This window comes from Pteropus vampyrus, unplaced genomic scaffold (genome assembly GCF_000151845.1).
Source record: "Pteropus vampyrus isolate Shadow unplaced genomic scaffold, Pvam_2.0 Scaffold602, whole genome shotgun sequence".
NCBI lineage: Eukaryota > Metazoa > Chordata > Mammalia > Chiroptera > Pteropodidae > Pteropus > Pteropus vampyrus.
The window spans coordinates 244,461-256,711 of record NW_011889383.1 but is presented as its reverse complement, the minus strand read 5'-3'; the positions used below and the strand labels follow the sequence as shown (position 1 = coordinate 256,711).

General features: G+C 58.5%; 2 protein-coding genes and 2 long non-coding RNA genes across 8 annotated transcripts in view; 1 reads left to right on the top strand and 3 right to left on the bottom strand.

The window, feature by feature from the left end:
• Positions 1-4,856, bottom strand: part of LOC105308639 (tigger transposable element-derived protein 1-like) — a 7,222-nt gene extending 2,366 nt beyond the window's left edge. Inside the window, exons 1-2 of the mRNA XM_011384641.2 lie at positions 3,378-4,856; positions 177-2,180 (exon numbers count right to left, since the gene is read on the bottom strand). Of these exons, the coding sequence (XP_011382943.2) occupies positions 192-2,180; positions 3,378-3,725 (2,337 nt within the window). The 5' untranslated portion in view covers positions 3,726-4,856 and the 3' untranslated portion in view covers positions 177-191. The remainder of the gene's footprint in view (positions 1-176; positions 2,181-3,377) is intronic.
• A 96-nt stretch (positions 4,857-4,952) lies between these two features.
• Positions 4,953-11,727, top strand: MZF1 (myeloid zinc finger 1). 5 transcript variants are annotated; one of them, XM_011384639.2, is made up of 7 exons: positions 4,953-5,397; positions 6,668-7,115; positions 7,587-7,689; positions 8,038-8,142; positions 8,376-8,446; positions 8,567-8,687; positions 11,288-11,727. In XM_011384639.2, exons 2-7 carry the CDS (start codon positions 6,702-6,704, stop codon positions 11,434-11,436), a joined length of 963 nt encoding a protein of 320 aa, XP_011382941.2. In that variant the 5' UTR covers positions 4,953-5,397; positions 6,668-6,701; the 3' UTR covers positions 11,437-11,727. The 5 variants fall into 5 exon arrangements, with proteins under 5 accessions (XP_011382941.2, XP_011382940.2, XP_023381466.1 ...); XM_011384638.2 differs by having other exon boundaries at positions 4,957-5,397; positions 7,506-7,689; XM_023525698.1 differs by lacking the exon at positions 8,038-8,142 and having other exon boundaries at positions 4,957-5,397.
• On the bottom strand, positions 5,810-6,598 carry LOC111733651. The gene is made up of 2 exons (XR_002778083.1): positions 6,536-6,598; positions 5,810-6,308 (listed from the first exon to the last, which is right to left on the bottom strand). It is a non-coding gene; the product is annotated as an uncharacterized LOC111733651 (long non-coding RNA).
• LOC105308638 overlaps positions 9,059-12,251 on the bottom strand; it is a 10,174-nt gene continuing 6,981 nt past the window's right edge. Inside the window, exons 2-3 of the long non-coding RNA XR_897324.2 lie at positions 10,161-10,235; positions 9,059-9,855 (exon numbers count right to left, since the gene is read on the bottom strand). This is a non-coding gene — a long non-coding RNA (uncharacterized LOC105308638). The remainder of the gene's footprint in view (positions 9,856-10,160; positions 10,236-12,251) is intronic.

The window sequence follows — 12,251 nt, the reverse complement described above, 5'->3', positions numbered from 1 at the left end:
TGGTGCTATAAGGTGTGTCTCTTGTCACGGGTCCTGCAGCTCATCTGCCAGTCAGAGAACACCCTCCTGTTCTCCTAGCCTGGGGGTATGTGTGTATCACGGTACAAAAACTGCAGGGCGTCAGGTATGTGAACCACGGGGAAGACGTGGCAGTGTCTGTGCTCCAGAAACTAAATGTCATCAAACTGGGCTCATCTGAGGTCAGGCCCAAGCCCCAAATCATGCAAGACAGTTGCAGACGTCTGTCCTTCAGGGTCTGAGCCTTTAACCACTCGCCCACCCTCTGCTGGCCCCACCTGTGGCAAGCGCAGGCTCCCTGTCAATTCTCCTGTCGCCACCACCACGGGGCTTCCTGAGGATGCGGCTGCCCGGGCCTGTCGCTTCCTTTCCCGGTGCAGCTCCCGGAGGCGGGCGAGGGCGCAGTGGACACCCCGAGACACCCACAAGCTGCGCTCCCGGTTCGGATCGTTCTCTGTGAGGACCCGCAGGCCAGCGTTGAAGTGGGCCAGGGCCTGGGTCAGGCGCTCAGGGCTCAGTGAACCCACACCAGCTTCCTCAGCCCCCACACTCGCCACAGCCTCAGCAAGATCCAGTTCTGGTCCTTCGGAGGCCGGGCCTTTCCCTGCCTCCCAAGACAACCCAGAGCTGCTGGCCTGCCCATCCTCTGCATCCTGGGGGTTTCCACGGGGCGAGGGCTCCACATGGGCCTGCAGCAGGTGGGTAACATCGGCCTCAGCCACTTCCCCAAGGCCCACATGGCTGGCTAGCGCCACAATGCTGCGGTGGAGCTGGGGCACAGCGTCGGGCTCAGAAGTGCCGGCGGGCACACACTCAGGCCAGAGCTTTCTCCAGGCACTGTTCATGGTGGCGGGCTGCAGCTCTGCCCAGGCCTGGGCGATGTTGTCCACTGCAGTCATGACCGTATAGCTACGCCAGAACTCCCGCATGGAGGGCCGGTCTTCACCAGCTGTCTCCTGGACCAGCTGGCTAAGCGTGAGGCGCAGGTAATGAGCCTTGAAGGCAGCGATGATGCCCTGGTTCATGGGCTGGATCAGGGCCGATGTGTTCTTGGGCAGGAACTCAACACGCACGTGGGCCGAGAGGCTCCCCAGGTGGGCAGGGTGGCAGGGAGCACCATCCAGGAGCAGCAGGGCGCGGTGGGGGAGGCCGTGGCTGGCGCAGTAGCTCTCTACGGCAGGGCAGAAGCAGCCAGTAAACCACTCCTGGAAGATGCTAGGCGTCAGCCAGTCATTGCGGTTGGAGCGCCAAACCACAGGCAGGCTGGCCTTAGAGCAGCCCTTGAGGGCGCGTGGGTTCTCCGAGGGGTATACCAGCAGTGGCTTCAGCTTGAAGTCACCAGCTGCGTTGCCACCGAGCAGCAGGGTCAGGTGGTCCTTAGGGGCCTTAGGCCCAGGCCTGGCTGCCCCTTCCAGTGCCAGCAGCATGCGCTCGGGCAGCCGCTTCCAGAACAGGCCCGTCTCGTCCACGTTGAAGACTTGGCGTGCTGAGTAGCAGCCCTCCTCCAGAATGGTGCGTAGCACTGAGGGGTAGCCGGCAGCAGCCTGGGCGTCAGCCACAGCCGGCTCGTCCGTCAACAGCACATTGTGGCGTGCCTTGAAACGGGCAAACCAGCCGTTGCTCGCCCCAAAGGTGTCAGCCTGGGTGGCATCGCCGTGCTCGTGCTGCAGCTGTGCAAAGAGGCGACGCGCCTTGTCCTGGATGAGCAGCGTGCTGACCGGCAGGTGTCGCCGCTTCTGCTCCTCGATCCAAAGGCTCAGCAGGCGTTCCATGTGGCCCATCACCACACCCCGGCAGCGGGTCAGCTGCTTGGCACTGACAGGTGTCGCTGCCTGAGAATTGGCCCGGATCTTGTCCTTGTTGACGCGGATCGAGGCAACGGTGGAGGTGGCCAGCCCCAGAGCCCGGGCGATCTGTGTCAGCTTCTCACCCTCCTCAAACCTCCGAAGCACCTCCAACTTTACATGGAGGGTGATGGACTTCCGGTCCCGCTTGGCACTGTGGCGGAGGCCAATCCCGCCAAGGGGGGCCTTTCCCGACGCCTGCACTCGGGGGGTTGTCTTTATTCCGCCTCTTCGTGCCATGCACCTCGACGAGCCCTCTACCCCCAGCCCCTCCACAGCAGCAACCACTGTTCCCATGATGGCAGCCTCTTGGCCTCTCTGTAACAGGGGGACATATAGGCATTAACATGTGAGCACGTGGAAGTCCCAACCACTGCCCAGCCCTCCCATGCTGACACAGAGCACTGGGCCCTGATCAGAGGCACGCCCAGTCCCTTCTTTCCCTCTGCTTAAAAGCACTGCCCTCTTCCAAGGATTCTTTGCATCTAGAAGAGCATGTCACTTAATTTTAGCTCATGAGATCAAAAGAGAGATGAGACCTCACTCTTTTTCCCCCAGCAATCCTTCTGCAACCACAAGGGGAAGCCAAGAGCATCTAGAAACCCTGACTCACCTCCCAGACCCAGATGGACAGACGAACTACCCAGCTCCATGCTTCTCACTCGGAAATCTCAGGCATCAGTGTGGGAAGCTGAATAAGGACATATCCTAAAGAGGTCCACAACCTAATCCCAGAAACCTATGATTAAAGTACTTTACATGACAAGAGAGACATCGTGGGCATGACTGAGTTAATAAACCTGAGGTGGGGAGATCATCTGAATGGGCCTTAAATGTAATCGCAGGGTCTGTGTAAGAGGCTAAAGATTTCACTCAGAAGAAGGTGCGGTAGTAGGACATGCTTCTCACCTTCTCTTTTGCATTTTGAACAATATAAAAACAGCTGATCGAAACGGTAAACTTTTTTATGAAGGAGTGCATGTAAAACGCAAGGATAAATGCCTGACAGGTCAGGGCTTTTGGAGAGTCTATGACACCGAGGACGAGTACCTTAAGGGACCCATGGGCTCCACCTGACTTGAAATTAGGTGGCACAGCCCACAGGGCCTTGCTCAAGCCAGGGAGGCAGGAAAAGGTAGGTGCGCATGGGAAGGCTCTTGCCTGGACCACTAGCGTCCGTCTTCCTCTCTCCGACACCCACGCCTTCGCCTGCTCAACCACAATTTTAAATTCACCCGTTCATTCTTTTAGTCCCTCCCTTCCGCTTTAGAGACAACGTCCCCAGGCCTGCCGCCAGGGAAGACTCGCCGCACACGTCTCGGAAGACAGGACTCGTTTCTCAAGACTACACTTCCCAGAAGGCCGCGGGGCCGCCGAAGGCTCCGATTGGACCAGTGGTGCGCGTCCTGGAGCGTGCGCGCAGCGGCCTCTCCGTTCCCTACCTCGCTACACGAGCCGCATGAAAGGCCACCCTCGCTCCCGGAGCCCGGCCTGCGCGCGGCTGACCGCCCTCACCTCCAGGCCGCGACGCGGGCCGGCTGCTTCAGCTGGGCCGGTGAGACTGCGGCCCTTCCCTATGTCCTTACGGTGCCGCTCCCCGACGGCGGCTGAGCCCAGCCTCCATCTTGTCGGCGGAGGCGGAAGGCTTTCCGGCGACGGCTGCGATTGGAGGAGGCCGTGGGGGGCGCACCTCCCACGGCACTCTGGGCGCTCGGGATGCCGGGAAATGTAGTTCGGCCAAGAGGCGGCTGCACACGGAGTCCAAGAGAGGGCGCCCGAGACTGTCGCTGCCTGAGGCTGACTTTCTCGTCGCAATTTCTGTCCATCGTCCTGCCTACTTCTTTCTCCCTTTCTGTCTCCCATCCCAGGGAACGGGTTCCCTTCAGACTGTCAACACACCATTTTCGAAAACGTTAAAAACAAACTTAGGGACCTCGTCTCAAAGATGGATTTACCTCACGGAGGGAACTAAGGTAACAGGCGGTTCCAGGAAGATGAGAGAGAAGGAACAGAGAGGGGGAAGGAAAGAAGGAACACTGAAAGAAAAACACAGAGTCACATTAGTGCCCTGACAGGCAGTTGGGCGGCCGGGACGTTTCGATGTCCTGCTCAGTGTCCTGCAGGGTGACACAACTCTAATCCTTGAGGTACTCTTTGTAGTGGACAGAAAGCGTTTGCAACCTATCGACCTTTTACGAGTTAGCATCTAAATACAGTACATGGACTCTGATCGAAATGGTTGAAAGAGTCGCTTCGCCTGGGGAGTCAGGCGGGCCCCCCCCCCCGTCACCTTTGTCTTATGATCCAGTTTTTGGATAAGTTTTCCTACCAAGTCTCCCTCTAATGCTTTCTCTTCATGCTGCCGCCTTCTCTCGGTCTCTGAAAACTCAGTCCATCTTACTGTGTCTGATTTCTGTCCCTTTCCTTCCTCTCGCCTATGAACTCTGTATATTGGTCCCCTGGTTCTCGATGTCTGCACTTGTCTTTGTGAGTCCGTTCTCCCTCTCTCTCCCTCTTCGTTCCTCCTTCCACCCCCATCCCTTCCTAACCTCCGTCCCTGTTGCGAACGTTCCTGTCATACCGATCTCCCCAGGCGCGACTCCCCGACCTGCTGGCTTCTTATCACACTCCTTAGGTCGTGGAGTAGAAATCCCTCTCTGTCCTCCTTTACGCCTGTTCACTTGAATTTCTACCCTCGCAAGCTCTGGGTCTCTCCCTGCCCCCCGAGTCTCTGCGTCTGTCTGTGTCTGTCTATCCGTGTCTCTCTGCCTCTCTGTCTCTCTCTCTCTCCCCGCCTCCACCCTATCTCTGGCCCAGTCCCTTCCTCGCGCCCTCATCCCACATTCCCATCGCTTTTCCGACACCCGCCGAGTCCCCGAGTTGCCCTGGAGACCTGCAAGTCCGTCCAACTGGTTACCATGGAGACACGCGCGCGCACACACGCACACACACACACACACACACACACACCCCACGCACCCCACGCAGCCCACCAGCACAAAGGACCGTCGTCGCGCCGCGCACGCGCGCACGGAGGACTCCGCCGACTACACTTCCCAGTAAACCCTTAACCTAGCCTCTCCATTTTGCGGTCCGGGCGGGCGGTGGAGGTGACACCCCCCAACCTCCGCAGGGGGTTGCCATGGAGGCCCGGACTGACGGCGTCCTATCGAGGGCCGCGATTGGTGCAGAGCCCTGCTAATCCCTGGAAGGCCCGTATAGAACTGAGGGAAAGGTGGTGGGAGGCATGCGCGGTTGGGAAGGCAGCGCTGCGGTCCATTCCCCCCTGAGAAGCTTGCGCACTTCGACGGAACCCGGACGCCTGGATCTTAGGCGGGGAGCGCGGGAAGAGGCGGCCGGGAGTGTGATCTGATCGTTGGGAACAACGTTATCCCGCGGAACAAGGACAGGAGGGTGGAAACAGGCGAGGGTGGGGGAAGGGCTAGAGCATCCCGGGAGACATGGTCCGGCCGGGGAGGGGAAATCGGCCAGTGCGCATGCTCAGGAGCGCGGGAGCGGCCCGCTGAGCGCGGAGGTGAGGGCGGGGGCTTCTCAAACGAGAAGGCTTTGGGCGGGGGGCGGGGACCGGGGTGGCTGCTGCGGGTCGTGGATTCCGGCTGCCCTGTGGGACTGGGAGTGCAAGGCAGGGACCTGGGTACTACCTGCAGGCAGGTCTAGCGCTGTCGCGCAAGGGCCGTCAATTACTGAGCACTGCCTCAACGACGGGCTCTGGGCGTCCCGCCTCCGGTTGCCATGGCGGCACCGGGACCGCGGGCTGGGGGGCGTGCTCACTAAAGCGGAAGTTGCCCTCCTGGGCTTGTGGTAAATGTAGTTCGGGAACCTCCGGAGGGACCAGCCGGCTTGGCGATGGCCCAACTTTCTCCCAGGGTTTCAGTTTGACCTTGAAGAGCAAAGATTTGGCTCACGGGATCAGGCAGCCCTCGAAATCGAATGCACCCCTTTAATAAACTTAGGTTTTTAAGCAAGCTTGTGTTTAACCCCCAGCTGCAGGAGCAGCAATGTGAGGTGGGCGTGATGGCCGTTCTCCATTTGTAGATGAGGAAACCAGGGTTCGCAGAGGCACAGCGAGGTCATGTGGCAGATAGGCGAGATCAGAATCTTCGACCTTGCTGGCAGGCTCCCGGTCCAGTGTCTGAGGCCCTTGGTGGGCCCCCTGGAAGCTACCCGATCACCTCGGTCAGCCTCGATCAGGAAACTGAGAGGATGGGGCATCGCATGGTGTGAAAAATTGGACTCAGAGGATAGGGCTGAATTGGAGGAGGGTGCCATCTTGGGGCTGAGTCAGCCACACAGGTGACTGCACAGGTTGGGGAGACAGGTGGAGAGAGACTGCCCTGTGGAACCAAGATGGCAGGAGAGTGGTCTGAAACCGGATGGTAGGGTGGATGGTGCGAAGATGGGCTTGCACAGGTGGTCGTAGTGGCGCTGATGCCCAGGCGGGGCGGGGTGTTGTAGGCGTCACCCACCCATTGCAGGGATGAGGTGGTGCATGTAGAGAAAGAGCAGGATTTAGGAGAGAGAAGAGGTGACTTCTAGGCCTAAGAAGTCTTTGGAGCGGAGGGCTACCAGAGACTGCGCAGGCCCAGCCAGAGAGACCAGGAACAGGTGGCTCGAGGGTTTACTGGACCCACAGGTCCTTGGCATGTGATCACCTTTCTGTGCTTCAGTGTCCTCATCTGCCTGTCCTCGTCTGAGGAGGGAACAGTCGGACGTACAGCAGGCACTCGAGAGGCGTTTGCCACCACTTGTTCTCACTGTAGCGGCCCCATCCCATTCCTCCCCAGGGGCAGACACTAGCCTCGGAGTCTGGTATTTCCGATGAGGCCCACAGCACTGGGCTCCCCAGGCCACGCGCCCCCAGAAGACAAGAGACCTGTCATGGTGAAGCTGGAGGACTCTGAGGAGGAGGAGGAGGAGGAAGAGGAGGAGGAGGCTGCCCCGTGGAATCCTGGTCCGGAGGCTGCACGCCAATGTTTCTGGCATTTCCGCTATGAGGACGCAGGAGGTCCCCGAGAGGCCCTGGCCCAGCTCCGTAAGCTGTGCCACCAGTGGCTGCGGCCCGAGGTGCACTCCAAGGAGCAGATGCTGGAGCTGCTGGTGCTGGAGCAGTTCCTGGGCGCGCTGCCCCCTGAGATCCAGGCCCGCGTGCGGGGACAGCGGCCAGGCAGCCCTGAGGAGGCCGTCACCCTAGTCGAGGGGCTGCGTAGGGAGCCAGGAGGGCCCCGGAGATGGGTGAGTCAGTGGCCCTGAGCCAGGGTCAGGGCTGGAACGGGGTGCCATGCTCAGCGAGACACCTGTCCCTTGTGGGTCGGGAAGTGGTCACCTGCAGCAGACCCTCTGCATGGGAGACGGGATTCCAGGTTCAGCTTCACCGGCCCATTCCTACATCACCTGGGGTCACTGACATGGGAAGGAATGCAAGGTGGAGTGGGGGAGACCACTGGGCAGCCATGGATATCCGCGGCAGGAAAGCAACTACAAGTGGCCCCTTTACTCCCTGCTCAGTCCCTGGAAGGTGGGTCCTTGGTGGACCTAGTCAGGACCACTGGAGTCCCGTGATGGGGTGAATGCCCAGCCCAACTCCCTGCCTGGGCCCTTGATGGAGAGGGGGTACCTCCCCAGGTCACAGTCCAGGTGCAGGGCCAGGAGGTGCTGTCAGAGAAGATGGAGCCCTCCGACTTCCAGCCCCTCCCTCAAACCAAGCCTCGGACTACAGAACCTGGGCCTGAGACGCCCCCTGGGGGCACACGGAAGTCACCGCTGAGCCTTCGGGTGAAAGAGGAGCCCGAGGTTACAGAGGACCCAGGTGAGGACAGGCAAGGTGGGCAGGGCCCAAGACCTAATTAGATGGACCGTGGGAACCTTGGCTGACAGCTTGAAGACCACTGGGCCGGTCACCTGGATGGAACCATTGCCGTGCCCTGGTGGCCCCCACAACCCACTCAGCCAGTGGCCGTCAGTGCTTCTCACGTGCCGAACTCTCACAGCTGTGTTCCCACGCTCTCTCCTGGCTCGGAACGGGCTGTTGGGGGTTCCATTGGGGGATATCAGGTGGTCACTGGGGAGCAGACAGCAGGCTGGCAGATGGGTGGGTGCGGCTGAGGGAGGACCCTGAAGTGCTGGGGAACAGGCCCCTCCCTCATACGCCTCCCAGGCAGGGCCAGAGCTGACCCCTCACACTCTTCGCCACTCCTGTGTGGACTCTTGTGCAGCGCCTCTCCCCTGCCTTCACTGGCCACCTGCCAGGGCTCATGCACAGGTACAGGGCACAGGTCGGAGCCTGCCAGGTCCTGCTGCAGCAACTCGCATGGCCTTCCAGGGGGCCCTGCTTTGCTCCACCCGAGCTGGGCTCTTGGAGCTACCCTGCCATGCTCAGCCCCAAGCCTGCACCCAGCTGTCACCCTACCGGGATCCCACCACCTGACACACCACGGAGGAGGGCAGCGGGGTGGCAATAACTTTGGGCTGCCTGACTCCACCCTTCCTCTCCAGAATTTCTGGATTCTGGGCCTCTAGCCAACCCCCAGGAGGCCACTTCCACTCTCCTGCCTGAGGAGGCCCAGGTGAGCCCCACGCAGGCTGGGCGCTGCTCCTTGCCCCAGGAGCCTTCGCGGGAGGGGGTCGGGGGGGTCCCTACCTGGACCGAGCAGGGGAGAGATGAGCAGTGGCCACTGTGGTTTCAGAGCTGTGGGACGGCACTGGACCGGGCCTCGCCCCACAGCGAGACTGGGCCTGAGGGGCCTTCGTGGAGGGAACACCCTGGGGCCCTGTGGCAAGAGGAAGCTGGAGGCATCTTCTCCCGAGGTAAGGTGGCATGGTGGGGTGGGGGCTCTGTCAACAGTGCCACATCTGCCCTTCGCACTCCTGGCCCCGCTCCCTGGACTGTCCCCCTGTAGTGTCAGCCTGCTTCATCATCTCCTGCCCTCAAAAGCCAACCCCTCCACTGATTTCATGCCCCTTCAGCTGCCTCTGCCTAATGAAACCTCCCAAGCGGGGGGCCTGTGTTCCCCATTCCCACACCTCCCAGCCTTGGCGTCGCAGATGGCCCCGAGACCCGTCATCCAGGCCCCGGGTCCCCTTTCTTGGTTTCCTCCTTTGGTCTGGCACACGTTCCTGTGAGCACTGGCGTGGGATGTAGCGCATGTCTAACCTTCAGCATTAGACTGAAGTTCAGCTAGGTGAAGAATTCTTTTTATTAACTCAGTCTCAAACGTTTTTTATTGCGTTATTCGTGAGCCCTTTCCATTTGAAACTCACGTTTCAGTCGTGGGGAACTGGCTCCGCCGTTTCGCTTATTTCTGGAATAAGCGAAATTCCTGTCCTTTGCTTGTGGCCTCCGGGACAGGTCCTCTAATGGCATCATTTCACTCCCATCTTCCATCTCTTTCTTTCTACTCTATTTTCCAGAATGTTTCTTCAGTTATACTTTCTAGCCCTTCTGGTGACATTGTCATATCTGCTAACATAGCTTTATTCATTCCCAAGAGTGTTTTCATTCCCTGAATGTTCATTTTTATAGCCACTTCCTTTTGTTTTCACCATTGTGACGTTTTTCCTTATTTCTCGGAGAATACCGAGACCTTTTTTTTTTTAAGTTTTCTTCTCCCACTGTGGTCTCTATTCCCTCTGAGTGGTCTGCTTATGTGTAAGACGGGAGACCACAAATCCAGTGGCTCGGAGCAGGTGAGTGTGGAGCTGCGAAGGATGGGGGGTTCAGTCTCCAAGGAGACCCGCACTTTGGGGGACATGCACAGGTGTGTGGAGTGACAGTGGATGCTGCTGAAGGATCTGTAGGGCAACCTGGCTGGGCTGCTGGGGGCACCCCTTGCTGTGAGCATCTTTAGGTCCTTCCTCCAAGAAGGCACTTCCAGGCTCTTGCCAGCATCCCAGGAGAGGCTGGCGTCTCGGCAGACAATGTGACTTCACTTAATCTCTCAACGTCCTCAGTATGGTCTCACACCCTCTACTCAGCCTTTTGCCAGTGCGGGAAAAGAGATCCAGGAGTCAGAGCCACAGTAGTGCCCGCCGCGTGCTCAGAATTATGTGCAGACAGAGCCCAGGGCTGTTTGGTACAGAGCCCCGCCCAGCTTCTGCTTCTAAAACTGCCTCCCCCTGCGTGGTGCCCCTACCCCTTCACCTACCCGGCTAAAGGGATCTGGTGCCTCCAACTCCTCAGCTCTTCGAGGCTTCTTTGGGATGAAAGAAGTTGATTTTTTCCAGTTTTTCTCACTGCCGACTTCATATTCTTTTCCAGTCCGCTAGCCACCATTTACTCACCTGCTTTCCAGAATAGAAAATGTCAAGGCCGATTCATCTCCTTTCCTGTTTTCTTCATCTTTGTGGATGTTATGCCTTAAAAAGACAAAAAAAAAGCAGAGGGGGGGGAGACCTTTACTGTTGTTTCAGGGTGGAACAAATTTAAATAGATGCCACTGTTTCCCAGAAGTCCCCCATTTGCTGTTTGTTATCGATAAGGATCCTAACTCATTCCTTTTCCATAATGTCCTTGGTTTCACGGATGCTGGTCCCTCCTTTGAGGACCTAGAAACACTTCAGTGCCCTTCCCAGACTGCTTGGTTGAGTCGGCTTCCTTGGCCCTGCGTTCTGTCACTGGTGGCAGTGTGGACAGCCTACCCGGCAGAGCTCTAGGAGCCGTTTTTAGGCCCCACCCTAAGCATTATCTTAGATGGGGGGTTATCACAGTGCCCATCAAAGCCCTGAAGTAGGAGGATCACCTGGGCCCCAGGCCATCGAGTGCATTTCAGCCAGAAGCAGGCAGCTTATTCCCGTCTAGGTCCATGGGTACCCAGGCTGAGCCGCCCCACACCCTCAACCCCCAGCCTCAGTCCCTAGGCCTCCACAGTCCTGCGCTGTAGAGCTCGCTGTTCCAGGCTCTGTCCCCAAACCTCACCACTATCCCTTCTTGGGTTCTGTGTGTTGGAGCTGAGCGCAGGGTCTGGCGCATGCAACTGACCAGTCCCTCGAGCTTGAGGCTGCTTCTCTGAGTACACAAGCCCAGCCTCTGGGCTTTCTGCAGCCTCAGCAGTAGCTCCTTGGTGGCCTTCTTCTTTGCAGTCCCATTTCCTCCTCAGACTGCACTCGCATCTTCAGCAGTGCCCCTCCGCCACCTTGGTCCCCGCATCGGGTCTCCTGCCTGCCCCTCAGGTGGACACTTTCTATGTAGCCAGTGTTTTTATCATGAGAACATTTCCAGTAGCTAAAGCTTTCACGCGCTAGAAGATTCAAAAGGCACGGGGCGTACACAGTGGAATGCCCCTCCGCTGCCTGTGTCACAGGCCCGTTCCCCAGCGGCCGACGTTCCCGGTTTCTTGTGTCTCCTTCTAGGATTCTGTGCATGGTAGGGCAGACACGAATTCCAATGCATACTCATTTTTCTTCTTTGGAACACAGATGGGTGCTTAATCTTCACCCTGGCCCACCCGACACCTTCTGTGCGGTGCGCGTTCTGGTCTTCGGACAGCTGCGTAGAGGCCCCACTGTGCACACATCCAGGCTCCCGCTGCCGTTGCTTCGGGTTGCTTTTCAGGGCTGAACCGAGAAACCGCGAACGCAGGTCATTTCGCACGGGCTGGGGGGGCACAATTGTTTGAGAAACACCTAAAAGAAACGCTGAGTCAAAGTATGAGAAATCTGCCATTTTGATGTATTTTGCTTCACTGGCTTCCCGTTTACGTTCGCCGGCCAGCACGCACAGACGCGTGGGGCCCTGCAGTGAGGGTGTGGAAACCGTGGACGAGTGCACGTCTGATGGACGGTTTCGTCATTGGGAGGAGACAAAGCATATGTTATGGGATTTAGGTGTTGGTGACATTTCCTTTCCCGTTCGCATCCTTTGCCCACACCTGTCAGGTCGCTGGCCTTGTTGGCTCAGTGGAGCTCTTAGAAGATTAATTAGCCCTTTCCCTCTGGAGTGTCTCAGGTTTTTGGTTTGTTTTTCAATTCTGAAGTCTCCCTTGTGCGTGAGTTACTTCCTTTGATGCAGTACGATTTATGTGACTTCACGACCTAAGGATTTTCTGTCACCCACTGAAGCCCCTGCTGCTCTCTCAGCCTGATTTAACTTCCTCCCGCCCCTGCTTCTCGGAGACCTTTGCTCCGCCTCCTCTGTCACCCAGCATCTGATGCGGGAGAGCTCACATCGTGGCGGGCCACTGCTCTTCTTAGGTGTACGGCCACACGTTTGATGTCACTCAGGCCCGGGACAACACGTGCCGTGGCCATGCCAGAGCACCCATGCTCATGTTTCCCTGAAGACTGGGCCCCACAGCCCGCATGCACTCTCTGTCCCTCTGATGCCACCTCCTTCTTTGCATGTGTGGAAACCGTCCTCACCAGCCTGGCCAGTGC